Raw genomic sequence first — 27,875 nt, forward strand, 5'->3', positions numbered from 1 at the left:
AGAAACCGAAGTCAAAAAAATTGGAGTTGGTTCATACAGATGTGTGGGGACCTGCACCAATTTCATCTCTTGAAGGATCATTATACTATGGAGTCTTTTGGAAAGCTGGTAAAAAGCCAACTTTTAGTTTTTTACCCATTTTGGGCCACATCACGTCTCACATAACTTACCCACAAAAAGACAAAATAAGCTAAAAAAGCCAAAAAGTTAGTTTTTTACCAATTTCTCAAAACACCCCTATGTTACCTTTATCGACAACTCAACGAGAAAGGTATAGGTTTATTTTCTGAAACATAAATCTGAAGTTTATACTACTTTTAGGAAGTGGAAAGCCTTGGTAGAGACTGAAACAGGTCTGAAAATTAAGTGCTAGAGATCAAATAATTGAGAGGAATATGAGGATAATGAGTTCAAGAAATATTGTGCAAAAAGTGGAATTAGAATGGAGAAAAATGTTTGAAAGACACCTCAATAGAATGGCGTTGCAAAACGCATGAATAGAACTCTGAATGAACGTGCTAAAAGTATGAGGATACAGGCCGGATTACCAAAGATGTTTTGGGCAGATGCAGTTAACACTGCAGCATATCTAATTAACCATGGTCCATCTATTCCATTAGATGGAGAGTTACCACAAGAAGCTGGGAGTGGTAAAGAGGTAAATCTTTCTTTTTTGAAAGTATTTGGCTGTGTTTCATATGTGCATATAGATTCTACTGATAGAAATAAACTTGATCCGAAATATGTTAAATGTACTTTTATTGGGTATGGCATTGATCAATTTGGTTATCGATTTTGGGATGATAAAAATTAGAAAATAATCAGAAGTAGAGATGTCGTATTTAATGAGAAAGTAATGTATAAAGATAAGGATAAGTCTGCATGTGAATCTGAATCTATTACTTGTCATGACATGTTGAGTTAAAGGAGATTAGTGCGAGTGATTTGAATAGTAGGATTCAAAATAATCCTGAAAAACTTATTCCACAAACTGAGCCACATACTTCTACTCCTAAGAAGAGACGGTTAGAAAGAGAGTCTAAACCTACACAGTGTTGGTCTCCATTTTTACATTATTTGTTGTTGTCTGATGGGGTGAACCTGAAAGTTATGATGAGGCTTTACAGGTTGATGATTCAATTAAGTGGGAGTCAGCTATGCAGGATGAAATGGATTCACTCATGGCAAACTAGACATGGGAGTTGATTGAATTACTAGTGGGTAAGAAAGCTTTACACAACAAGTGGGTTTACAGGGTCAAACAGGAACATGATGGGAGTAAACGCTACAAGGCTAGATTGGTTGCAAAGGGATTTCAACAAAAAGAAGGGGTTAACTACACTGAAATTTTCTCTCTAGTTGTAAAGTTGACCACTATCAGATTGGTGCTAGGAATTATGGCTGCTGAAGATTTGCATCTTGAGCAGATGGATGTGAAGACGACTTTTCTCCATGATGATTTGAAGGATGAAATTTATATGAAGCAACTACAAGGTTTCTTGACACGTGGCAAAGAGGAGTTTGTATGCAAACTTCGAAAAAGCTTGTATGGTTTAAAACAGACCCCAAGGCAGTGGTACAAGAAGTTTGATGGGTTTATGTATAGCAGCAGTTTTACAAGATGTCAAGCAAATCATTGTTGTTATTTCAAGAGGTTTGACAAAAGTTATATTATTTTGCTTTTATATGTTGATGATATACTTATCGCAAGATCTAGCATTGAAGAGATAAAAAGATTGAAGAAACTTTTGTCCAACCAATTTGAGATGAAGGATCTTGGAGTTGCAAACAAAATCCTTGGTATGAGGATTCACAAGGACAAGGCAAATGGTACTTTGAAGTTGTCACAGGCTAAGTATGTCAAGAAAGTTCTCAAGAGGTTTAGCATGGATGGTGCAAAACTAGTGAATACTCTATTGGCTAGCCATTTCAAACTTACCAAAAAGCAGTCTCCAATGACTGAAGAAGAGTAGGCTTATATGAAACATGTTCCATATGCTTCAGCTATCGGTAGCATAATATATGTTATGGTTTGTACTAGACCAGACATTGCACATGCAATGGGAGTGGTTAGTAAGTACATGAGTAATCCAGGCAAACAGCATTGGAAGGCAATGAAGTGGATCCTTAGATACTTGAGTGGTATTACAGACATGGCACTTTGTTTCAGATGAACCGCCATTGGGTTACATGGTTATGTTGATGCAGACTTGGCTGGTGATATGGATAACAGAAAGAGTATTACTGGTTATGTTTACACATTGGGTGGTACAGCAGTGAGTTGGATTTCACAGTTACAGAAAATTGTGGCCCTTTCTACAACAGAGGCTGAGTATGTTGCTATTACTGAAGCTAGGAAGGAGATGACTTGGTTACAAAATTTCTTAGCAAAGTTAGGTAAGACGCAAAAGATGAGTATTTTGTATAGTGACAGTCAAAGTGCTATTCATCTTGCAAAGAATCCGGCTTTTCATTCTAGGATGAAACACATTCAGTTGCGATACCATTTCATTCGTTCACTAGTAGATGATGGAGTCTTGTCTCTTGAGAAGATCCAAGGCAATAAGAATCCAGCAGACATGTTGACCAAGACAGTCACCATTGACAAACTGAAGTTGTGTGCAACTTCAGTTGGCCTTCAAGATTGATGAAGGAAGATCGAGTTGTTGTGACGTTCCTCTATGTGATGAAGATAATGAAGAGCTTGTGTTATCAGGTTCCAAGTGGGAGATTGTTGGATCGGTGGACCCTAATAAATACTGTTCACTCAAACATTGGATCCATTGGGGGGTTTGGGTACTTTCGTAATTCCCATGTGCTTTCGTGTAACCCTAATTCTATACTTATAAATAGATGAGGGGGCGCCTCTTTTAGGTTAAGAGAGAGTTATATTTTTCTGATCATAGTGAAAACCGCAGCTGCCGTGAATGTAACCCTATTCTGAGGTGAATCATGTAAATCCTTGTGTTCTTGTTTGTGTAATTTGTTTAATTCATTAATTTCTTTCTTGTTTGTTATTTCGTATCTCACCGATCTTGATTAGGAAGGGTCAATTCCTAACAGACGCGATAAACACCCATTCACCCTAACCTATTCCCCTCCCCTTCGTCTTTGTCCTCTCAAAGACCAAGTCAAGGATGACTATTGTGAGATTTCTGAGAAAGAAATAAATCCGAAATTATGGTTCTATGATTGTGCCATGTCTGAGCAATCTCTTCATACAAGATGCATCCGTCAAATTGACAGCTATTCAAATGTCAAGTGTGGGGCAACCATTAAAATCGTTAACTATCACCCACACCTCAATTGTGTCGGGAAACCCCAGGAGGTTAGTTTTGCTGAATTCCCGTGCCACCGATGTGGCACAGGTTTGTGAAAGTGAAACGATTGGCATATGCACTATCAATGTGAACCTTGTAATTTTTGGATGCACTCTCACTGTGTAACAGAAATCTTAGAAAATGAAATTTCATGAAGACCGACTGGTTTTTGGAGTTGATTCTGCATATGCTGAGGTAGATGAGTCTGAGTGAGGTGTCGCCATTGCTAATTGGTCTTGTGAAGCTCTGATGGCATGATGAACAACAGAGAGATAAGATTTTTGAGTAAACTAAGAAGAAGACAAATGAAGACAATTTTCAATCCAAATGGTGATAGTTTTGTTGTTCATTGATTGGGCTAAATTTTTATTATTTATTTATATATTTTTTGCATATTATTCAATTACCAAATGAAATAATGTTTGTATGGTTACAAAAAGAAAAAAAAAAAAAAAAAAAGTGAAAAAGTGAATTTATTTATACTCCAATGATCTAACATGTAGAGTTAACTGAGACTGCAAAATCATAAACTAAAGTCATATGAGATTTAAAATGAACTATCCTAAAAAATGATTTTATCACTAAATTTTTGTTTCCAAAAATCTAGATATGACACTGTAACTGGACACAGTTGGTCACGAGAATGTAGCCACTTCATATTCCATTTGCCCAATTTGATGCTGTATCTCAATGATCATGACATTGAGAAAAAAATATTTAACACTACTACACTGGATGATTGATCATCAAATTACAGCAACAAAACAAACCCCCCCAAAAACAGAACACACAACTACAACAAGAAAATGAATTTACATCAACAACATACCAAACTAAACACCACCTACTTCTTACCATCTTCGATGGCTTTATCTAACACCACTTTAAAGTGCTTTTCATACTCAAATCCCACCACCACCGGTGGAGGTGGCAAAGGAAACCCCTCTTGCACCACAGCCTGCTGCCTGTTCCCAAATATGCTCCAAACAACCAGCACAATGATTGCTCCCAATGCACCACAAGCAGCCCCAAATATCAGCAATACGAGAACTCTCAAAACACAATCGCGGCTCTTTGGAGCCGCTAGGGCTTTCGTCTTCTTAGAGAAAGGCCCGGGATCCAAAGGCTGCGAATGCAGCCAATTCGGAACTGTCCTGAGCTTGAAGCTCCATGAATACACATTACATCTTTGTGAAGAATTCCCATTTGAAGAGCTTAGCCCTATGAAAACCTCCTCTTCATTCCACATTTGTGAAAAGTCAATTGGGCATGAAAGCAATGGATCAACAGGCCTCAATTCACCCAATTGACTCAACCTAACCTCTATTCGCTTCGAACCCGCCTCGTAATCAATCCAAGCTTGCAATTTATTACCACTATTCAGCACCAAATTGATTGAAGAAACATTGCTCACTTTAACAGATACGAAACCATTGACATCAATACCAACATGATTGGCATTCAAATCGCCATACTTGTCATCCATCAATGTATCAAATTCAACACCCAGAGTCCTAATTTTGTTGTCACTCAACAACCCAGATGAACCATTGTCGAACACATTCAATGGAAACCCAACAGGAACCATAACGAAAGCTAAACCATCTCCACTCTCCGGAGACATCGAAAAAGTGAAAAAAGTCGAAAAAGACACCATTTTTTTGGGATTTCCTTCGACTAGCTTGATGGGTTTCTTGTAAAAGACTCGCCCAGAGCTTAAACTCGAAAACCCAGTAATTTGTACGGACGAACCGCCATTAACAACCTTGGCAGAGCCATATAGAGTGAGTGTGGACTCGAAGTTCGAATCTTTGTCGAAGTTTGTGAAAGCAAAGGTCGAGTTTGTGTCTGAGGCTGTGGTTTTGAAGAAGAGAATGAGTAAAAAAAGGGCTGTGAAGTACCTGGAAGTGGACAGTGTGGCCATACTCGATCTAGGTTTGAGCTGAAACTCCTGCCGATTTTGTCTGTTGCTGTGGGTTTTCTAGGGTTTGTGGATTGAACCTGTCTGGTGATTCATTTTTTCAAAAAAAAAAATTCTAGGGTCTGGGGAAGAAGCAGAGGAAAGTGGTGAAAATGGGTGGTGGTGGTCGGTGGGGTTGGAGGTTGTGTGAATTATTAATATGGTTTCCTACTACACACACTGTTTTCTGCAAGACACTCTGCTTTTACTTTTCTCTCAGTGGTCTAGGACAGAGGGAATATCAACATGAGACTCTTTTGTAAATGCCCGACTGTTTTGTAATTTAGGAAGTAGGCCCCTAGTATGCTTTTATTTCACATTCATCCGTATGAATTTGAATTAAAACTCATAAAACGTTTGAGAGGCACACACAAATGAGTCAAATGTATTTTTTCTAACTTTATATTAAAATTATGTTTGTAAAAAATTAATTTCATTAAAGATTTATGAATATATGAACAAATCGTATTATATTTTATAAAATAAATAATTTACATTTATAATTATATTTGTCATTTATTTTATAAACGAAATGTAATTTATTCATGTATTTATAAATGTTTGATAAGGTTATTTTTTTATGAATAATCTGTGTTATAACTCTTACAAAGTAGACAGTATAGATCATAGGTATAGATCTAAATTAAAACCCACAGTAAATATATATATATATATATATATAAAGGATTGGAGAGCAACTCACATGGTCTTAGCTCCCCTCTAAATAAATATTTGTATTTTGTACCACGGCCACTTGAGATATTTGTAAGATCAAAAAATTATGAGTTAATTATCAAAAAGTTTTGTCTACATATTTGGTGTTAGTTTAGGTTCTGTCAAAAAGTTTTTGAACCAATAAGTCTCATTTATAGGTAAAAAGACGTGTTTCCTTTTAATCCAAAAACTGAGAATGTTCTCAATTTTCAAAACAGAGAATGATTTTAGTATATAATTATCAAATTAAAAAATTTCTGTTTGGCTTCTGAAAAAAGTATGGGATTGAAAAGAAAGATAATTCTGGGAACCTGACACATTAGATTGCTGAATTGAATTTTTTTTCATGATTAAAGTTGAAAATATTATAAATTGAGAATATTCTCAATTTCAAAAAAGAGACTCGGCATCTCTGAAAATTCAGCGTTCTACGAAAACACAGACTACATCTATATATATATACTTGTATGGATCGTAGGCGAGCGGCGAGTCCAGTGTACACTAGGCAGTGGAGTGGAAGCAGCACAGGGTCATCTTCTCCAGGCATCGGTCTCTCCACCATCAAGAGGAATCAAAACTTCGCCGTCAAGGCCGCCACCCAGCGTCTCGCTCAGGTAATGGCTTCTCAGACCGCCGCGCGGCGACGGATATGGAAGGTTCTGAACGACGGACGGTTTTCGAATGGCCGTTGCTCGAGCCCTGTCTCCGATCGTGTTCCGGCTTCTTGTTGCTCGAGTAATGCATCGAGCGAGTTCGCGAAGGTGAGCTTGAAAATTGTAGATCTAGACGTATTCGAGAAGTCACAGAATCAAAATTCAAGTTGATTCATGAATCATTATTATTCTCTGGAATGAATCTTCGGTTTCCATGTCTTACTTGCTTTGGATTTTTTTTTTTTTTTTTGAATTTCAATTTGTTTTTGCACAAGGATCTAAAAATCGTGGGAGAAGATCATCTGATTCCCAAATTCAGGTTTGGAACGGTAAATTGGTCTATTAAAAATTAATGGGACTTGAAGAAGTAAATAATTTTATCTAGGACCTAATGGATTATAAGTTCACAAAATGGGACTTGTATGTAAATGCCCCAAAAATTATTGCACACTTTGAGATTAATGTTTTCAACAAACGTGTTACTATTAACACCCTATTTATTATTTCAGAAATGCCCCATACACCCACTGGGGGTCGACCCCCAGTGAGGTGGCAGTCCATCATTTGACAAAAAAAAAACTGTTTTTTTTTTTTTTTTTTTTTTTTGGATTTCAGCCAGTGGGGGTGCGACACCTCACTGGGGGTGCGACACCTCACTGGGGGTATGCATCACTGTTGTTATTATTTTAGACCCTTTATTTTTTTATCTTTTAAATTACAATAATAACCTTAAATAAAATTACAAAGAGGATATCAATAATTTTGGGACATCTCATCTCACAATTGAGCCCACACTAAATTATGAGATATAGTTTGTGAGAGTACTCACCTCTATCACCACTCATCAATCTTTCCCAAATCCTACCATCACAACCTTGAGAACCCTCTATCAGCGATATTTCGGCGGTAAGGATGACAACCATTCAATTATATATATTTTTCTGACAATGACAATGATTGAAATTTTCTTTGGCAACCATAATTTCATGAGACGAGAGGAGTACAATAATGTAAGTTTAAAAGAGATTTATAACTTTGATGATATTCTCAACTTGGAGGAGGATAGACTTGTAAGGGTAAGTTTCTTGAAAAGCACGTCAAAAATGATAAAAACTGTTTATATTTTTTTCGGTATTGAACTCCTGAACATATGATCAAAATTTAGGAATACAAATCCAAACATTACTTATTTGTTTGGGAACACAGGCCCGAACATTTGTTATTTGTTCAGGAACACATGTCTAAACATGAAAAATTGATATACTTTGAAGGGTTAAAATTATTTACATTTGCAAGAATTTTCATTTTATCAAGTTTGAAACACAGGCCCAAACATTGATTATTTGTTTGGGAATACAAACCCAGACATAGCTTATTTGTTCGGAAACACAAGTTCAAACATTCTCAATGAAAGAGAGAGAGAAGAGAGAGACTTTGAAGGATAGGAGAGGAACGAGATTCAGATTGAACAAAATGCAAATCTGCCCCCTTCGAACTATTCATACACACACACACACACACACACACATATATATATATATATATATTTGTTGTCTTTAGGGTTTGGGGCTGATAAAATAAATTGATTGGAATTGAATGAATACATATGCACCTAATGCGAAGAAAAAAATGAAACACGTTCCTTACACTGATTGATTCACTTCAGAAACATTTTTCTTTCACCGTTGAGAGAGAGAGAAAGAGAGAGAGAGAATAAGTTTTGAGATTTTGTTTTTGGGTTAGGATTTCGGGAGATAATAATTTTTAAGGGTGTGGGGAGTGTGCATTTAAGTGGACTAATATTTTTATAAGAATAATTTTAACATTATTTGAGGGTGGAAAGAAATTTTAAGAATTTTAAAATTTATAGATGAGAATCCAAAAAAATGAAGAGTTTAAAATACAACAATGCTAGAGAGCCACAATTTTTGTGGCCACAATGGCTCAAAACTATCAAAACGACGTCGTTTTGGCATGTTTTGCACCCAAAACAACGTCGTTTTAACAGTTTTGAGCCACTGTGGCCACAAAAATTGTGGCCCTCAAACATTTTCCTTTAAAATAATAAATGAAAGGCTAATAATAACACTCTTTCAGCAATACCAATTAGAAGAGAAAAAGATATTAAAGTTGACAATATCACAAACCTATTTTTCAACTAATGACACCAACCACTATCTCTCAGAATTTCTACAGATAGCATAGCTGATAGGATCACTAAACCACCATACAGCTGGACGGTAACACGTTTTGTAGAGCCTATAATAATAAAGGTAGTGCTGAATCTTTCCCATCTTCGCACTTTCTCCACTTTTTGTGAAATTAGTGCTTTATAAAGCTTATTTTGATAGTGATTTGATAACAATTAAAGCACAGATCAACTAGATGTACAAGTATAATCACTCAACTTTAAAATCTTTTGAGTAAGCTTTTTATTTGAATTGTTGTTTTATTGCAATTTTGTTCTCTGTTTTGATTTTTCATTTCTGGTTGTGTTACTTGAAACAAAAACAATGAAAAGTTCTCCACTACCTGTTTGTTCAATATCCTTTTTTTTTTTTTTTTTTTTTTTGTGCAAAAACAATTTTTTGGTTGTAAAAAGCGGGTTGTTTTCAGAAATAATTTGTTAAACAAATTGTCCGTGTTTCAAAAAATAAAAACAGAAACCAAAAAAACGAAAACCCAACCAACCAGACTTGTAAATTAATCAACTGCAAAAGCATGCAACATGAAAAGATGCATTTTCTATGCAACTGCCCTCCTTTTAGCTGTATTTTTAACTAGGATTCAACCTTAGAAATATCACAAATGGGATAACGGTTCACCAGCCATAGCAATCATCATATAAGAAATCCAATCTAAGATCAACCTTCATCAGCCGGGAGCAATGGAAATGTTTCTTACAAAATTTCACAAACCGGGGACTTGTTACACCATCTCTTTCCCAACAAATTACAATACATGTGAGCTTACGACAGATCAAACATAGCAACCAATCCTAGTTGGCAATTCATCTTTTTCAAGCTATTTCTATTTTCTCAAGTCCCAGGAGATGCATGGAATCATAGCAACTTCAGAAGTCGAAAAAGTGAATATGAGAAAGAAGCTTGATTTCCAATTGATATTCAAAAATGGGAAGAGGGAATGGGTTAAAAGTAACCAATAAGATTGAATGATCTTTGTGTAATCACTAACATTATACGGGGAATATTTAATTTCCACTTTCTCGCAATATGTTAGAACTCTACATTCACCTATTAGAAGGGAAAAAGAATTAAATCCCAAGAATTATAACTTAATCATCAGAAAAGAACTGATATACATTACTTCGTCTCCACAGCAATTTCATTGACATCAAGCTCTACTAAGGTTTCTTTCCCAAAAAGGGTAAATCCAACAGTTGCCTGTAAGAAGATAATTTTTCAAAAATTAAATCATTTTCTAGACAATTTGATAAATTGACTAGGTATATGCTTCTCCAAAAAAAAAAAAAAAAAAAAAAATAGAGTATAAAAATAGATTAAGAGAGAAATATAACAAATATTTGAAGGAAAATGCTTAATGTAACAAGGACATACCATTCCTCTCTTACTCTCCAATTTCTTAAGGATGCCTGAGAACTCTGCAAATGTCCCAGATACAACTCGAACAGTTGAACCTGGTTTAAGGAGCGGTTGAGAAGTTTTTTTGGATCGCCGCTTTGGCTTGGAATCTATAATTGACTCTGTAACATCTGAGGAAGTTAATTGAGAGTCTGAGTAGACTACATTCAGTTTCTCAGGGTCGATGATTGCTTCCCCTTGCTGCTCGTCTTTGAAAGCTTGGTCAGCTTTTTCCTGTTCTTCCTTTGCTTGTCGGAAAATGGCTTCAATATCAACAGCGGAAACTGGCCTGGGTTTGTTAATCTGTTTTTTCCTGTAGATGTGTGTGAAGAACAGTTTCTGATGAGATTGACTAGAAAGTAAGCAAAAAGAAAGGTACAAACATTAATTTGCAATAGACATATGGTAATCAATGAGCTGTCTGGAAACTGGGAAAACATACTATAGAAAGAGGCTAGCAACCCACAAAGAACTTGAACAAAATGTTTTGTTTGGTTGAGTTTTTAGAATTTTATTTTATTTTTGAAAAAATAGAAAACTAGTTTGACAAAAAGAAACCAAAAAACAAAAAAAAAACTTTTCGAATTTTCAAAAATGATTTCCACTAAAAAAAAGAGAACCATATGAAAATAACGTGTCTGTTTTGAATTTTTTTTTCCCACCAAACTAATTTTTGAATTTTTTTCAAAAAACAGATTATGAAAACTCAACCAAACAGATTCCCCACATATGCCCAAAACCAATGATGTATAAGCCCTAAAAGTCATGAACAAAGGGCAGCAGTCACAGTGGCCGGAGAAAGAATTCACATTCAGAAAATGGAACAATTTACATATAATCTATGAAGTTGGAACAAACAAAATCTGAACTACGTTCCACCATTTTGTTATCCCATAACTGTTTCCTATCTGTGAAAGTAAGAAAATCTAATACTTCCCCATGAGATTAGACTCATTAGAGATATTTACAAAATTCAAAGCTATATTACAAACAAGTAGTTCTACAAAATCAAAAGAATGTGACCGAAAAGAGAGCAAATGCTTACGTATTTCCGACCTTTGATCCAAGAAAGCCTCCAACCCCAGCACATTCACGTATAAAGTCATGTATTTCCTTGTTCAGTACACATCTCAAAAACACACACCCAGGAAAAAGAGGTTTTGGTTTAATTGAGTATGATCCATTTTTTAATTTCCTTTTCACCTGAACAGCTGGAACATAGACCTGAGAATAAAAATTAAGGGATTGATGACGAATAAAAAAGTGTTCTCAGTTCTAACTCTATAATAAAATGTTAAGCATCTTACATCTAAATTTCCAAAATTTCAACATTTCGATAATGAAGCAACATTACAGATATAATTAAAACAACATCAACACATCTTCAAGAAAACAAATGACAAGAAGCACCGTGGAATGCTCAAAATGACCAAAACTGATGTGCATTGTTAGTGAAGAATACAGTGAGGAACAAGAGGAGTATCACCTCAACAAAATCAAATAAAATTAAATAGGAGCTCTGTTAATTTTAGTTAATTCTTAGCTGCAAAAGTTTCCATATTTCATGCTTTCTTAAAATGTACCACTTTAATTATTTGCAATACAGCTCTGCCTTTCGAGTGTTAACACATTGTTCATGTATCTTCCAAAATAACCATTCAATACCAAGTAATTCAAGAATCCTGAACAAGACAATCAACATTAACCACTACTTCTCAACCGGTTCATACATTAATTCCCTCAGAAGAAATAATAGTTCCTGAATTTCAAATTTTCTTATTTCATCTTGGATTCCAGTTTCTCCCTGAGTAGCACTTAAGTTCCAATTCACTCCATAAGGTGGTATCACCGTTGCACCCAATGTGAACATTTCCGAGTAAATATGGGATATGTGGTGGTATATCACCAACGAATAAGAAATCTCATATTGTCCTAGTAGGAACTACTTGGTTGGTTTAGTGGGAACTCCATTTGAAGGTTTAGGATCAATTACAATAACTGATCTCAATTAATTCACTTAAGCACAAATACCCAAAAGACTTGCATCTCAATCCTTGGCTCAAGCCCATATCAAATTTAAATTTGGGTTAAAAATCACTCAAAACACCCTTTAATCCTTGACCCAAACTTAAACCAAATTGAGTTTCACTCAAAGTTTTACCCCAATCAAGCAGACTCAACTCAATTGTATATTCAAAATTTTTAAGTTATTTTGCTACTCTCAAATTTAAAGTTGCAAACTTCTACTCAAATTTAACCGTAAATATGAGTTTGACCACAGGCCTGGTGGTTCATGTAAAATGAAGCTTTTACTCAATTTTGAGGTCTCAAAACAAACCCACAAACCAAAACTCTGAATCACAACTATTCAACATGAAATTTACCTTGAAATCGATGTCAGGGAAGTTTCGGGCAAGCGATCGAGCGAGTAGTTCAGCATGGTCCTGACCAGAAACTCTGGAAACTCTGACAACCCACCATTGAGGACCCAAGAGAGCGAGGTTGTCAAGGTTAAGCTCTTCGGTCCACGAAGCGTTCCTCTTCTTGGGCTTCTTCATGAGCCTCTCTTCCACTTCCTCTCTCCAATTGTAGGTGGATTTGCTCTCTCTCTTCTCATTCCTCATCTGTCTTCTCTCTCTAGCTGTGAGGATTTGTTCGTTTACAGACTCGAGAGTTGCAGAAATTGGAGCGAAGAGTCTGGTGGGTGTTTTGGTGAAGTGGGTTTTGGAGGGAAGAGAGAGAGAGATGGGTAGAGAGAGAAAGTGGGGGAAAGGACTCCATGAGAGAAGCCCTTGCTTCATCTTTATCTTCGTCTTCGTCTTCGTCTTCGTAAGGAATCCGAGATGATTTCTGGTTTGGATTTTCTTTTGATTACAATCCTCGTTTTGGATAATTACCAGAATACCAAATGTGGGCTTTATTTGTACTTCGGCCCTGGGCCACTTTCTCACCATCAGACCAAAAATCAGATAATGAGCGAGTGGAATATGCAATGGGTGTGGGTTTAGAATTGTTTTGAGAATTCTTTTTTGCATGTAATTTTTTATTTTTTATTAAAAAATGTGTATTTTTTTTTTTTATAGAAAAATAGTTAATTTTTTGGCTAAAACTTGATGCTCCCACAATGTGGAGTTTAATATTGTGTCTAGTTAAAAAATTGAAATGTTTGAGAATGATTTTTTTTTAATTTTATAAAAAAAAATATGCAGAGAAAATAGAAGAAATATTTATTTTTTGTCTTTTTTTAACTAAAATTTAATGTTTCCAAAAAGGAGTTGGGCTTTGTTGGTTTTATTTTCGGTTTTTATTTTGTTTTTTGAGCTATTCTAAATAAGAATAAAAAAAAAAGTTGAAATTTACCCATTCTTTTCCATTTTTATAGAGAAAGAGTTTTTAGAAATTCAAAAATGAAAGCAGTTTTTTAACTTTTTTTTGACTTTTTTTGGTCACATCTCCTTTTTATATTTTTGTACGTTTAAAAAAAAAAAAATAAAAGTTAAAAAATCAATTTTTAATCTACTTTTCAAATCAGGTCTTAGGATATTTGCAAGGTGTTCCACTATTTAATGTGGAGTTGATCTAATTTTATGTCTAGTTAAGCTATTTGTTAATATTCTTAATATTATTTACATTTAAAAAAAAAAGAAAGAAAGAAAGAAATGAAGAAATGGTTCCACAACATGGCATGGACCGAATTCTAACAAGTCGGGTCCATGTGTCTTCTTTTTTAATGCGACCCGCCAGAGTTCCAATTTTGACGGGTTTAACTTTTGTCGTTTAGTTTTAAAAGCTCGAAGAAGGAAGCGCCAAAATAACCGCTAAAACTCTCGCGACTTTCATTTGCCAAACATGAAAATTGTTTTCCTCCAAAACTTTCAAACACTCCCGCGTTTTTTCCCACCCAGATCTCTCTTTATCTTCCTTCATACTTTCACTACCCCCAATTTTCATAATCTCTCTCTCTCTCTCTCTCTCTCTCTCTCTCTCTCTCTGTGTTTTGATTCTCCAACTTTGAAGACCAGAGATGGGGAAGCAGACCAAATCCAAGTCCAGAAAACCAGAAAGCTATGGTAAAGGGAAAGTCACTCCAGTCCAAATCGCTTTTATCGTGGACCAATATCTCTCCGACAACAACTTTTCTCAAACTCGCTCCACTTTTCGCACCGAAGCCTCCGATCTCATCTCTAAATCTCGAGTTCAAGAGGTATTTGTATCCATATTATGTTTTAGAGCTGTAAAATTTCTGGGTTTTTCTTTGATTGTTGTTGTTATTTCGTGAATTTAGCTGAGGAGCTATGTGGGTTTTGTAGGCGCCGAAGAGTTTGTTGACTTTGGGGGCAATTTTGGATGAGTACATATGTTTGAAGGAGCAAAAAGTGACGTTGGATCAAGAAAAGTACTGTTTGGAGAAGGAGAAAATTCGGGTTCAGACGCTGTTGCGGGGAATGCAAGATGTAATGAACGGTTACAATGCCGGTGGAAGCGCCACCCCTCCTCCGCCGCCCATGGTTTCATCAGTCGCTGCTCCTCAGATAGACTTACCAATTAAGTCCCCCGCCGGTAACATTTCTAGGCCTCCCTTTTATCCTTTATTTAGTTGTCAATATGAACACGATGTTATGGCTCAAATCAGGTTAAATAATGTGGGGAAATCAGCGACACTGGTGTGCAGAGTTGATGCTATGTACAAAAGTTGTTGAATTTTTAAGGGGTTTGAGTTGGGGAATCCTATTTGTGTGAGCTGCCTAACCTGTTCACTACTTAACACATTGAAAGCTTTACAATTTGAAAAATAATTTGCAAACAGAAGCTTTATAAGAAAATTAAACCAAACCAAACTAAGTTTCGTGTCCCAATCAAGTAGGATCGACAACATTAATTTGTATAGGTTTTATGTATTAATTGTCTATTTGTATATCACTATCCATTTAAATTTTACATTTAATCTCTATTTCAGCTGAGCTTCAATCTAAAAATTTTGATATCCTGATCATGAATCAATTGGATCCTATTTATCACTGTGCATCCATGTAATTTAAGGAATTTGAATTTCAAGAGTGTTGGAGCTACACTTGCAAATCTTGATGAAAAGCAGGTTGATTAATTCAAGCGAAAGGGAAATGGTGGATGAGATGTAAATCAAATATAGTTACATTTCACAACACAGCCTAACTCTTATGGCTTGTGTCTGTTGGGATGAAGCAATAATTTTTTGAGACATATATCCATCAATAATTTGCTAAAAGTAAATTTCATGAATGTAATGTAAATCTTTTTTTAAACCATTTGTCCTCATCAATTATTTTGGGATACAATAAGCTGAATGGTGTGTTCTCTTTACCTTGTGTTTTCTACTAAATGTGACAAAATCAAGCAAAAAATCACCAAATTAAGTGGCAACTTCTTCTCTGATGTCCTTTTAACAGATTATCCTGTGTACAACACCCCAATAATGATGCCATCATCCAATCCCTCCAACACTCAAATGGATGCATCAAATTTCTCGACACCTATTACAAATCATCCAACTGCAAAAAGAAGAAAGAGTCCAAAAGATGTTCCGGATATCCCTTCAACTGCAAAGAGATTGTGTAGTCACTTACCCTCCAATCAGCTGCCAATCAAAGGTTTAAAAAAGAAAATTCTTTATTAAAGTTATCTCTCCTCATAAATTTTGTATGTTTAATCCTAATTATTGTTATTTACACCATTTTCCTTGCAGGTAATAGTACTTGTTCACAATCAAGCAATGCAGTGACTAACCCAAAAAATGGCCTGCAGTTCTCTGCAGTTCCATCATCACCTCATGATATGGTGCTTAATGGGTCACCACCAACTAATTTCCCTGTTCCTAAGACACCTCTCCGAGCGAATTCCTCAGCCAATAAATCTGCTTCTCCACTGGAAACTTCTTCAGCTGTTACTTCTGATAACGATGTTTCTCCACAGCAAAAGACTTCTGCTAATTGCATTGTGATTTCCTCAGAGACAATTAGAGTGAGCCCTGTCAAACAGCTAACCTACTATTCAATAGAGAGAAACCACTGCTTTTCTTCTTCCTCGCCCGTCAAGACAAACTTGAATAGGCTTAACAAGAGGGATCATGTAAAGGGAAGGCTAGATTTTGATGGTTCTGACAACTCATGGAAACCAATTCCTGATGGGATTTCATTATCTGATTCTAACAAGGAAGGAGAGATTTTTGACTTGGATTTGCCTAATTTGGATGCTTTTGGTATTGATTTCTCCCTCAGTGAATTGTTGGTTGATTTTGATCTCGGCGGGGAATTTTCTTGCTCATCACTGTTGGATTCTTCTCCAAACTCCCATTCTGGGTAAATTCTCTTTGATCAAACAATGCCTATCCATGACTCAATTTTTGCCTATTATTCTCTTTGGTTCCGTCTAATGGTAATTTTGTTTCATAAACATTGCACAGGTCACCACATGAACCATGGAATGTTGATTTGGGGGCTAATCAAGTTTTGTCCGAGCTTTCATCAACTGTGACAGAAATTTTTTCAGAGGAAGACACAAATGTACAAGGTAAATCACTCATGTTACGCAATTTTGATGATTCATTTGTTTGTTGTATATGTTTTACATGGTTTTCACTTTGAATTTTATTTGACAAACAGGCCCAGAATCTGTGACTTCTGTAAAATCCACAACAAAATGCATTCAGATTTTAAGTCCTGGTAACTATACCCTTCAACTATCGTTCTCTTGTTCCTTTGATTTCATTTGAAGTATATAGAATTAACTGCAAAATTAATTTCTTTTCTTTTTAATTTGCAGTGAAAAATCATAGAAGCTCCTCTTTGGATCAGGAGAATTTGTCTGCAAAAAGTTGACTGGTTTAACTATAAAGATGACTCTTACATGGCACCAGTACATTACTAAACATGTGTACGAGCCAATATTGGTTTTAGTCTAGCGTTAAATTAGCGGTTCTTTTATTTGCACATAAATTGATTATAGAACTGGACATAATTCATAATTCTCTCACATAGGTGTGAAACTTATAAATAGGTGAGACTCGTCTCATGTGAGTGTATTATGTTCAATTTTGTAATTGGTCTTTACGTTCTAGGTTTTTTCTTAAATTAATTCCCTTACAGTACTAAAAATGTCCTTTTTTATAACCTACGACTGGAAAACTGATGAAGATCTTGAAGAATACAAAGTTGTAAGCATTCTGATGTATTGACAATTTTTTTGGAATACATAATGCTGATTTTATATTGGATTGATGGGGGTGACATTGATTTGCAAAAATTTGATATTCCATCACCAGACCAGAATGATTCTTCATTTGAATTTTGGAAAATTATATGATGGTTTTAGGGCAAATTTACGTGGTGTCCTAACTTGAGTTTTATTAGTTAAAATAGTAGGATTCATTATTGAAAATCCTAAGTGATTCGTGATTAGATCAAGATTAAAATATTCTAAATCCCAGAAATCCAAAACACAATCTAAATCAACAAGCACTTACGAAAGTGATTTAGATTGTTTGTTTTTTTCAGAATAATTAATAAATCGACACAAACGATTTTTACGTGGAAAAAACCACAATTGGACACTTCCGACTGTGATTAAAAAAACCACGGCGAAACGTCACTAATCAATCCACTACTGAAGTAAAAAAGATTACAAAGATATCATACAAATTACCCAACTCAGTCAATTTGTCTTCGAATCTTCTGTAACTCTTTCTCCACGACTTCGTCTCGGAACTGATCAATCCTGAAGTTGATTCCACAACCTTACGTATAGAATCAAACGTCTTTCGAAACTATACGCTTGAATCTTCGGAATCCACCGAAGAGAACTCTCTCTTGAATTTAAAGTAACCAACTCCTTGATGTATGTATTTTAGAACATGAGTGAAGAACTCTTCTCAAAACATCAAGGAAAAACTCATCAAAACTTCAGAAGCAAACATCAAACAAAGCCCTAGGACTCTTGAATAAGATCTAGGAAAAAAGTAGTCCTAAAAACAACCTAACAAATATAAATAGGAATCCTGAATCCGCGATCTCCGCATGAGCGCCCAACATCCCGCTCGAGCGGCTTCAATAAAATACGCGTGTAATAACACAGTGATCCGCTCGAGCGCAAAATTACGCACTCCAGTACTTTTACAGACCTGTCAATATACTGAGAGACCACAAACTCCGCTTGAGCGTCAATGTCCCCGCTCGAGCGGGAAGAACAAAAACACAGAAAATAAATAATTTTTACAACTCAAGGTTTTGTATCCGAATTTGACAATCAAGGGACCTAACAATTATATTTGTGTTTGTGTTTGTTTTTATTTTTATTTTTGATAAATGTAGAGTAATATTTCAAGACCATCAAATAAATTTTCTCAAATCATATCGTGTGGGTAATTTTCTTACCACACTGCCCGCCTAGTAATCAGCTGGAGAGCACCGGCAGAATAGATGGCTTTAGTAACCTGAAACAGAAAGAAAAAGGCTCCGGCGGTGGCTCCTCCACCCGGGGACACTCCGACGATCAAGTCAGTATATCTCTCAAAGATAATCAAGTGCTAAACTCACAAGTTTGAGTATAAAACTGTGTACCTTAGACCCATGGAGGTGCCCCTCTTTTATAGTTTACTCAATCCAAGTCCTATTAGAAGCCTGACTTCTATGGATTTCAATTTAATACTTACTTTGGATTCTTCAAGAGATAAAGATAAACTCCCTAAGAGCTTTATCCTTATCTTGGCTAAGTCTCCTCTTTGTCCTAGGACTCTTGTCCCTTATCCGCTTATCTCGGATTCCGATATCTTCGGAGATAACCTCGGCAACTCCGAGATCACCTCGGCGTAATTTCCACGACACGTCGGCGTCGCCATGCCACGTGTTGGTACCCAAGAAATATATCTCCACAACTGCCCCCTAGGTTCTATTACCTCGGCATTCTGAGGTGATGGAACCTATATCAATATTTCTTTCTGCATAGTGGTTCAAAAACTGTTTGGCCTAGGTAATGCATTCTCAAGCCGATGTGTTCTCTTCAGAGAACAAGAATCCAAATGAACTCCACCACGCGCATGAGCTGTCATGCACATCTAACCGTTCCTTTCACGTGCTCTGTCTTCATTGGCCCGTGTCTATGACGCGCCTGAAAGCTATCTTTTATTCATCTGCGCCGTCTGACGTATCCGGTGCTCCAGGCACAATAAATGCCCTGTTTTGCCGCCGTTTTAAATTTTTTTACAAAACTTCTTTCCTTCTTCCTTTCTCCACTTTCTGTATTCTGACTTCTTACTTTTTCTCCCTCTAAAAGCTTTAGCATTCTTCGAATCTATCATTGCTCTAAGCCCCAAATTCTGCGATCGTCTTTATTCTTCCATTCCTGCGAAGCTTTTGCCACTGTTTCAACTGCCGTCTGATCTTGGCGAATATTGCTCCGGCTTCACTTTATCTGGTAAGCAACTGGTCCCCCTTAACCCCTTTTTTTCAGTTCTTGATCAGTTCTGGAGTTTCTTGTGATTACTATTCTTCTTAGGCATTATTTGCGAATCATTCACCTGAATGCGTCTTATTTCATGATTTTTCACATGCTATGAACACTTGGATTGTTTCACCACTGTTCTTGGCCCTTAACCCTTTGTATTCTTCGTGTTCTTGAGAGCCCATCCCTGTTCTTGTCTCTGAAACTTCGCTTTTGTTCTCTGTTTTTTGTGTTTTTACCAGATCTGTGCCCTCGATCTTCGTCTTTATAATTTTAGGTTTGGGATTTGTCTGTAGAACCTTCAATCTTTAGGAAAAACTGAAACAAACCTTACCAGTCCTTACCCAGGTTTTGAAACCGAGGTTCTAGCAACCCTTTTGAAACACCTATCTTTTGAAACACAGCCTTCTGAACTTAGGCCGACGTTATGGGTATGTGGAGACATCGAGTAAATTCCCCAACAAAACTTGAATACTTTAGGCAGGAGTTCTCCATCCCAGTCGATGTTCACCTTAGGCTAGCTGGGGATGGTGATTCCATCATGCCCACAGATCATACGATGCCCTTTCCTATTGTAGCCTTTACTGAATGTGGACTCCGGCTTCCACTCAATTCCCTCTTTCACGAGGTTCTCCACTTCTATAGGTTGAACCCTATGCAACTTACCATCAACTTTTATCGAGTGATTAATGGTATCATAGCCCTGGCTAGGCAAGAGAACGTTAGGATCACCCTTGCTGATATCCAATTTTGTTATACCATGTGCCCCCTTAACCTGAAGGAAAGAGGTTATGTCTACTACCTCAAGCCGAGGTCTACCGAGTTCAAAATTGTAGCCGACCTCCCGGATTCCAACAAGGGAGCCGGGGATGACTTTGTCATTGCTTCGGGAAATTGGGAATTTGGCCCAGACGAAGATGTTCACCTCTACCCTCTTCCTCGAACAGTTAAAGAGGGCACGGGTAAGAGCCCAGTGCCAATACTTAGTTGTTTCTTTTCCAAGTTTTCAAAGCTCTGTCTGTTTCTAATGTTGGTTTGTTTGTCTTGCAGATCTTCATCAGCCATCCAAAAACTTTCGTCAATCCTTCTTCCCTGGAAAAGATTTAAAGAAGTTTCTAGAACTTCCAATTCACAAGCGCAAGGTTCCCCTGTTACTAAACTTTATTCCGACATACAAATCCACATTGCCCGACGTCCCGAAGAAAAAGAAGAAGAGCCTCTCTCCTCCTACTGCCACAACTATAACCGCTTCTTCATCCCGAACAGATCAAGAGTCCACATTTGACCCAACCAATCAACCATCCACTTCGGCCCCATACTTGATCCCAATACCAGAAAGAAACGCCGGCGACACCTTGTCAAAACTGCCGAAATGGGTCGTGCAAAGCCAATTGCCCAAAATCTCCTTGCCGACCTCCCGACTAATGTTGATGCTGTACTATCCCAACCAATGCCCCCACCGAAGCCAAAAAGAATCAAGAAGGCCCAGCCTAAGGCCAAGGCTGTTGAGGCTGAGGATAGCTTGCCTATCTCAAAATTGGTTGAGAGTAAGAAGACTTCTTCTGCTCCTGCAAAAAGGTCTGCCGAGACCCAGCCCTCTGAGTCCACCCAATCAAAGAAGCCGAGGTCTGCCTCAGCTACAACTTCGGGGTCCAAGAAACCCGATGTCCCCTGGGCACCAAAGTTGACTTTGGAGGATAGGCCAATTATGTCAACTGAGAGTGCCGACGACATTAATGTCGGTGTCGCCCTCAGTACTACTCTTCTCCTTCCAAGCGATCTGGAGCGAAATGCTGGGTACAGCGAGTACGAAAACTACGCGCTAATGCTCCAGCACTCCGTTCAAGTAAGTGTTTCTTGTTTTGTCTTTTCTTTCTGCTTCATACTTAGAAGATTTTCTAACACTTCTGTTCTCGTTCAGGCCATCCAGCACGCCTATTCATTTTCGATGTAATCTTTTGAAAATCGACAAAGAGTGGTCAACATGAAGAGGGAGATTTCTACCCTAAAAAAGGACAGTAAATCTTTTGAATCAAAGATGAAGAAATTGGAAGATCAGGCCGAGGCTGCTACTAAGGCCCAGCAAATAGCCGAAGAAAAAGCGGAGTCTGCTGAGGCTATTAGAAAAGTTGCTGAAGCTGAAAATGAGGAGTTTAAATCGAAAATGGCTCAGGCTGAGAAAGAGCTTCAAAAAGCTCTGGCCACAAAAAAAACCGAAATCGAAAAAGCTGATGAGAAGGCCTATGCCCAGGGCATGGCCGACGTCACTGAGGACTACAAACTTCAAGTTAAGCACGCATGCAACAGGGGCTTCTTCCTTGGTTGGATGGCCCTTGCCAAAAAACTCAACATCCCAGATGACTCGCCGTTGCGTAATGCTGAAGTTGTTCCTCTCCCATTTCCTCCTCTTCCACCTCCAAGTCAGGCTGAAGAAGAATCTGAGTCTGAGCCTGAAGCCGAAGATGAGGATAACGATGACGGTGATGCTCTAGTAAGGAAGCCCAAGGACGCTGGTGAGATCCAATCTCTTCCTCAGGATGATCAAATCCTAGACCTGACTCACGAAGAGGATGAAGAGGTTATTAAGGAGGCTACTCCTGAACAAGCATCATCTGATGTCCCTCCTACCGATGATAGTCTTAATCAAACACTTGCCGAAATTGATGTCGAGATCATGGCCGAGAAGGTTGCCGAAGTAGCTTTTCAAGAACCCGTCGAGGTCCAAATTCAAACTGCTCCTGATGCTGAAGAATCATAACTTCCATGTCTTTTGCATTTTTTTGTTTTTTGGACAATATAAGTTTCTTTGTATGGCCGATGTGCCTTTTCCTGTAAAAACGATTTACTTCTGGTAGGTCGTATTGCCTTCTTCAATATGTAATTGTAACTGTTTTCTCTATAGATATTTCAATCTTTGTGATTTTCTGTTGATTGCTTCTGCATAGTTCTATACTTAGAATTTTTTGCATGCCTTTCCATTTTGCTTTCTTTGTATAATCTTCTCGGGGTTACGCACCTCGGGTGAAATAACGTCCAACTTCACTTCGGCAAGATACAGATCTGTAAACTCTTCATAAATTCCAACAAGTGTAAAACATATATTGTTTTAATGTCAATTTTGCAAACTGTTTTCCAAGTTTCAACAAGTATTTAAACAGCGATCTCGGTCTAACCTACTTGTAAATTGCTGCAAATTTCAACAAGTGTTAATATATACTGTAATTTTTTCTTCAAGTTATAACAACGATCTACTTGTAAATTGCTATGAATTTCAACAAGTGTTTAAACAATATACTTAGCTTTTACCTCAACCTGTAAATTGCTGCAAAGTTCAACAGATGATCACATGTCGGCTTAACATTATCTTGTAAATTGCTACAAATTTCAACAAGTGTTAAGCATATTGTTTGGCTGGATCATCCTGTAGATTGCTATAAGTGTGCAAACTATAACCTCGTCTTTACTTCTACTTGTAAATTGCTACAAATTTTAACAAGTGAAGAGAAACAGTAATCTCGGCTTAACTTCGACTTGTAAATTGCTACAAATTTCAACAAGTGAAGATAAAGAATCAACTTAACTTCAACTTGTAAATTGCTACAAATTTCAACAAGTGAAGATAAAGAATCAGCTTAATTCCAACTTGTAAATTGCTACAAATTTCAACAAGTGAATTAAGGAATCAGCTTAATTCCAACTTGTAAATTGCTACAAATTTCAACAAGTGAATTAAGGAATTATCTCGGCTTAACTTCGACTTGTAAATTGCTACAAATTTCAACAAGTGAAGATAAGGAATCAGCTTGACTCCAACTTGTAAATTGTTACAAATTTCAACAAGTGAAGATAAGGAATCAGTTTAATTCCAACTTGTAAATTGTTACAAATTTCAACAAGTGAATTAAGGAATTATCTCAGCTTAACTTCGACTTGTAAATTGTTACAAATTTCAACAAGTGAAGATAAGGAATCAGCTTCACTCCAACTTGTAAATTGCTACAAATTTCAACAAGTGAGTTAAGTGTCGCTGTCTTCTCTCTGCCCCCAATGTGAACCTGAGTTCTACTTGGGTTCTCATTATTCATGTTTCCAAAAACACCAATATGTAATTTCGTCAATCATATGTGTTGAAAGAATTCTAAAAAGACTTTATTGATGATATCGGCCAAAAAATGATGCACATCTAATGATAGAAAAATTTCAAATTACAAGTATTCCAAGGTCTGGGCAATGCTTTGCCCTCATTGTCCTCAAGCCGATAAGCTCCATTGCATAATACTGAAGTAATTCTGTAGGGTCCTTCCCAGTTTGGGCCAAGCTTGCCCTCTTTGGGATCCTTCTTGTTCCCGACGACCTTTCTCAAGACTAGGTTGCCGACTTGAAAATCTCTTGGATTGACCTTCTTGTTGTAAGCTCTGGCAAGTTGTTGGTATACTGCAAGCTGAATTGCAGTTTTCTCTCTTCGTTCTTCCAAAAGATCCAGATCTCGGGCTAGGAGTACGTCATTGGTGCCGTTCTCTACTCCTTGGGTTCTGATCCTTGGTATGCCGATCTCTAATGGGATGACTGTTTCTGTGCCATAAGCCATGGCGAAGGGGGATTCTCCTGTTGATCTTCTCGGTGTAGTCCGATATGCCCAAAGTACGTTGGGTAACTCGTCTACCCACTTTCCTTTTGCTGCCTGCAGTCTTTTCTTTATTCCATCCAGAATTACTTTGTTGAATGCCTCTGCTTGCCCATTACTTTGGGGAAAACTTGGTGTTGAGAAATAATTCTTGATCTTGAATTTTGCACAAAAGTTTTTGATGAGTTTGCTGTCAAATTGTGTTCCGTTGTCGGCAACTATTGCTCTTGGAATCCCAAATCTGGTGATGATGTTCCTTCATATAAAGTTCTTGACGTCCACATCTCGGATTTTGGCAAGAGGTTCTGCCTCTATTCATTTTGTAAAGTAGTCTGTTGCTACCAGCAAATATTTTCTTTGCCCAGTTGCCTGGGGAAGTTGCCCAACCAGATCCATGTCCCATTGGGCGAACGGCCAAGGGCTGGATACTGGGTTCAGGTCAACAGCTGGCTGATGTATCAAAGGTGCAAACCTTTAGCATTGTTCACACTTCTTTACGTAGGCTTCAGCATCCTTTTGCATGTAGGGCTACCAATACCCCTGAGTAATGGCCCTGTGGGCTAATGATCTGTCCCCAGCGTGGCTTCCACAAATTCCTTCATGGATTTCATAAAGGAAATCTTCAACTTGCAAAGGGTGTACGCACCTTAAAAGGGGTCCAGTGAAGGATCTTCTGTAAAGATGTTCATCTTCTGTCAGACAGAATCTTGCAGATTTCAATCTGACTTTGTGTGCTTCCTTACGATCTTCTGGCAATTTTCCTTCTTTCAGGAATGCGATAATTGCATCCATCCAGCTTGGCCCCATGTCCACACACATTGCTTACTGCTTTGTGCTCTCTGGTCCTATGCTCGGGCCCGACATGTAGTCGATTATAATTGTTCTTGTTTTTCCAGTCTGAATTGAACTTGCCAGGTAAGCCAACGCGTCGACGTGGGTGTTGTCATCTCGGTTAACCTGGAGTAATCGGCAGTTCTGAAATAGAGTTGCTAATCTAATGACTTCTTTTGCATATGTCGACATCCTTTCGTCCCTGGTTGCAAATTCACCTGTTGACTGGTTAACAATAAGTTGTGAATCACAAAAAACTATTACCTCATCTGCTTCTGCTGCTGCTGCCAGTTTTAGCCCTGCAATTAATGCTTCGTACTCCGTTTCATTGTTTGAGGCCTTGAACCCCAAACGGATGGACTGTTCTATTATTTCTCCATCAGGAGATATCAGCAGTACTCCTGCCTCCGCTCCTTAACGGTTTGAACTTCCATCGACGAAAAGTCTGAATGAATCGCCGATGTAGATGCTGCAGGGTCTGAGTTTTTCTTTCCTTTGTTCTTTTGCCTTTAGCTGGGCTTCTCCTTGCTTGCTGGGATGTTGCTCATCTCGGCTCAACGGAGCCCGATGTTCCATGGTTTCTGGGGTGAATTTTGCCACGAAGTCGGCCAAAACTTGGCCCTTTATTGCTGTTCTCGACCTGAACTCCAGGTCATATTGGCCCAGGGCCACTGCCCATCTTGCTATCCTTCTTGTTAAGTCTCCTTGTTGTAACAAGGACTTCAGTGGGTGCTTTGTTAAGACCACAATCTTGTGCGCCTGAAAATAATGGTTCAACTTCTTTGAAGCCATTACTAAGGCAAGCATTAATTTCTCCAGTGGTAGATACCTTGTTTCTGCGCTGGCCAAGGTTTTACTTACATAGTAAACCGCCTTTTGTTCCCCTTTTTCTTCTCGGATTAGTACTGCACTTACTGCGTGTTCTGACACTGCCAAGTACAAATACAGTTCTTCCCCTGGTTCTAGATGGGAAAGAACCGGAGTTGTGGTCAAGTACTTCTTTAGGTCGGTTAGAGCGGCTTCGCATTCTTCTGTCCACAGAAAGTCTGTAGCTTTTCTCACCAGGTTGAAGAAGGGTCTGCATTTATCTGAGCTTCTGCTGATGAATCTGTTTAGGGCTACGGCCCTTCCAGTAAGTATCTGAACCTATTTCGCCGACGTTGCTCTGTAGCTCTAGGATGGCCTTGATTTGGTCTGGGCTCGCCTCAATGCCCTTTCTCGTTACCAGATACCCTAAAAACTTGCCTGATCCAACTTCAAACGCGCACTTTGATGCGTTAAGTCGGAGCCGGTATGTTTTGAGTATATCAAAGACCTCTTTTAGGTCGGCAAGATGACCCTTAGATTCTTTGGTCTTCACGACCATGTCATCAATGTAGACTTGTACCGTTTTGCCAATCAGGTGCTTGAACATTTTTGTTACTAACCTTTGGTAAGTTGCTCCTGCGTTCTTCAACCCAAAAGGCATTACCTTGTAACAGTACAAGCCTTTAGGGGTGATGAACGTAGTTTTCTCCTCGTCTGGTGGGTACATGGCAATCTGGTGGTACCCCCTGTATGAATCCAAGAAACTCATCCTTTCGTGCCCCGAAGTTGCATCTACTAGCTGGTCAATCTTGGGTAGAGGAAAGCTGTCTTTGGGGCAGGCTTTGTTGAGGCTGGTAAAGTCTACACAGACTCTCCATTTACCGTTCTTCTTTTTCACTACTACTGTGTTGGACAGCCATGTCGGATAGTGAACTTCTCGGATGGCCCTGGCCTCCAGAAGTTTGTCTACTTCTTCTTCTACTGCTTCGACGTGCATCAACGTCGGTCTTCTGGCTCGTTGAATCACAGGTTTTGCCGACCTGTCGACATTCAGTCTGTGGCAAGTGACCTCGGGGTCAATGCCAGACATTTCATAAGGTGTCCAGGCGAACACTTCAATGTTGGCTCTCAAAAAATCTTCCAGTTCTTTTTCCTCTTCTTCGGCTAAACCTGAACCGAGAAGAAAGAAACGTTCTTCGTTGCCCTCCTGGACTAGGATTTTCTTTAGTGTCTCTTCACTCTTTTCGGTTGGCTCCTTGCCGACATCATCTAGGACCTCCATGTCCTCGTCTTCAATCTCTGCCTCTTTTGGCTTTCGAATGTTGCAAGTGGACTTTGTTGCTGCCATGGAGCAACTTTTTGCTTGCAGTTGATCTCCTCTGATTTCTTTAATTCCATGCTCTGTGGGGAACCGTAGTAGTTGATGCAATGTTGAGGGAACTGCCCCCATTGCATGCAACCATGGTCTTCCCAAGATGATGTTATATGGTGAAGGTGTGTCAATTATCATAAATTCTGTTTTGATCTTCTTAGTACCAGCTTGTACTTCCACGCTTGCTGCGCCCAGTGGCCATGTCGGCGTTCCATTGAAGCCGACCATAGGGTTGCTGGATTGTTCCAGGTCGTCAGGATGAAGGCCTAGCTCCTTGTAACATCTGACGTACATTATGTCACAAGAGCTGCCTTGATCTATTAGGATGCGTTTTATTTGGCATTCCCCAACCTGGAGGGATATTACCAAGGCATCATTATGCGGATGCTGGACCATCTCTAGGTCGGCTTCAGCGAAGGTTATCATTGGTCCTTGGCTTTCTTTAGGCCAAGGTCTTTTTCCCCGATTTGGTAGACATGCTGTAAATGCCTTACCCTCTGGGTCTCTCCTCTGACTTCGTT

The 27,875-nt window shown here is 38.1% G+C and overlaps 3 protein-coding genes across 3 annotated transcripts; 1 reads left to right on the top strand and 2 right to left on the bottom strand.

Moving 5' to 3' along the window:
• Positions 1-3,951: 3,951 nt before the first annotated feature.
• On the bottom strand, positions 3,952-5,555 carry LOC114278916 (Concanavalin A-like lectin family protein). The gene has a single exon (XM_028235016.2). It carries the CDS (start codon positions 5,242-5,244, stop codon positions 4,165-4,167), a length of 1,080 nt encoding a protein of 359 aa, XP_028090817.1. The 5' UTR covers positions 5,245-5,555; the 3' UTR covers positions 3,952-4,164.
• A 4,187-nt stretch (positions 5,556-9,742) lies between these two features.
• On the bottom strand, positions 9,743-13,233 carry PTAC13 (plastid transcriptionally active 13). The gene is made up of 4 exons (XM_028221095.2): positions 12,634-13,233; positions 11,295-11,473; positions 10,226-10,562; positions 9,743-10,051 (listed from the first exon to the last, which is right to left on the bottom strand). The coding sequence occupies exons 1-4, from the start codon at positions 13,201-13,203 to the stop codon at positions 9,971-9,973; spliced, it is 1,167 nt and encodes a 388-aa protein (XP_028076896.2). The 5' UTR covers positions 13,204-13,233; the 3' UTR covers positions 9,743-9,970.
• Positions 13,234-14,062: 829 nt separating this feature from the next.
• On the top strand, positions 14,063-17,493 carry LOC114299556 (uncharacterized). The gene is made up of 7 exons (XM_028244327.2): positions 14,063-14,453; positions 14,560-14,809; positions 15,676-15,876; positions 15,972-16,584; positions 16,689-16,795; positions 16,888-16,947; positions 17,048-17,493. Exons 1-7 carry the CDS (start codon positions 14,274-14,276, stop codon positions 17,101-17,103), a joined length of 1,467 nt encoding a protein of 488 aa, XP_028100128.1. The 5' UTR covers positions 14,063-14,273; the 3' UTR covers positions 17,104-17,493.
• The last annotated feature ends 10,382 nt before the right edge of the window (positions 17,494-27,875 follow it).

This window comes from Camellia sinensis, chromosome 3 (genome assembly GCF_055761805.1).
Source record: "Camellia sinensis isolate YWXY chromosome 3, ASM5576180v1, whole genome shotgun sequence".
NCBI classification, from domain to species: Eukaryota; Viridiplantae; Streptophyta; class Magnoliopsida; order Ericales; family Theaceae; genus Camellia; species Camellia sinensis.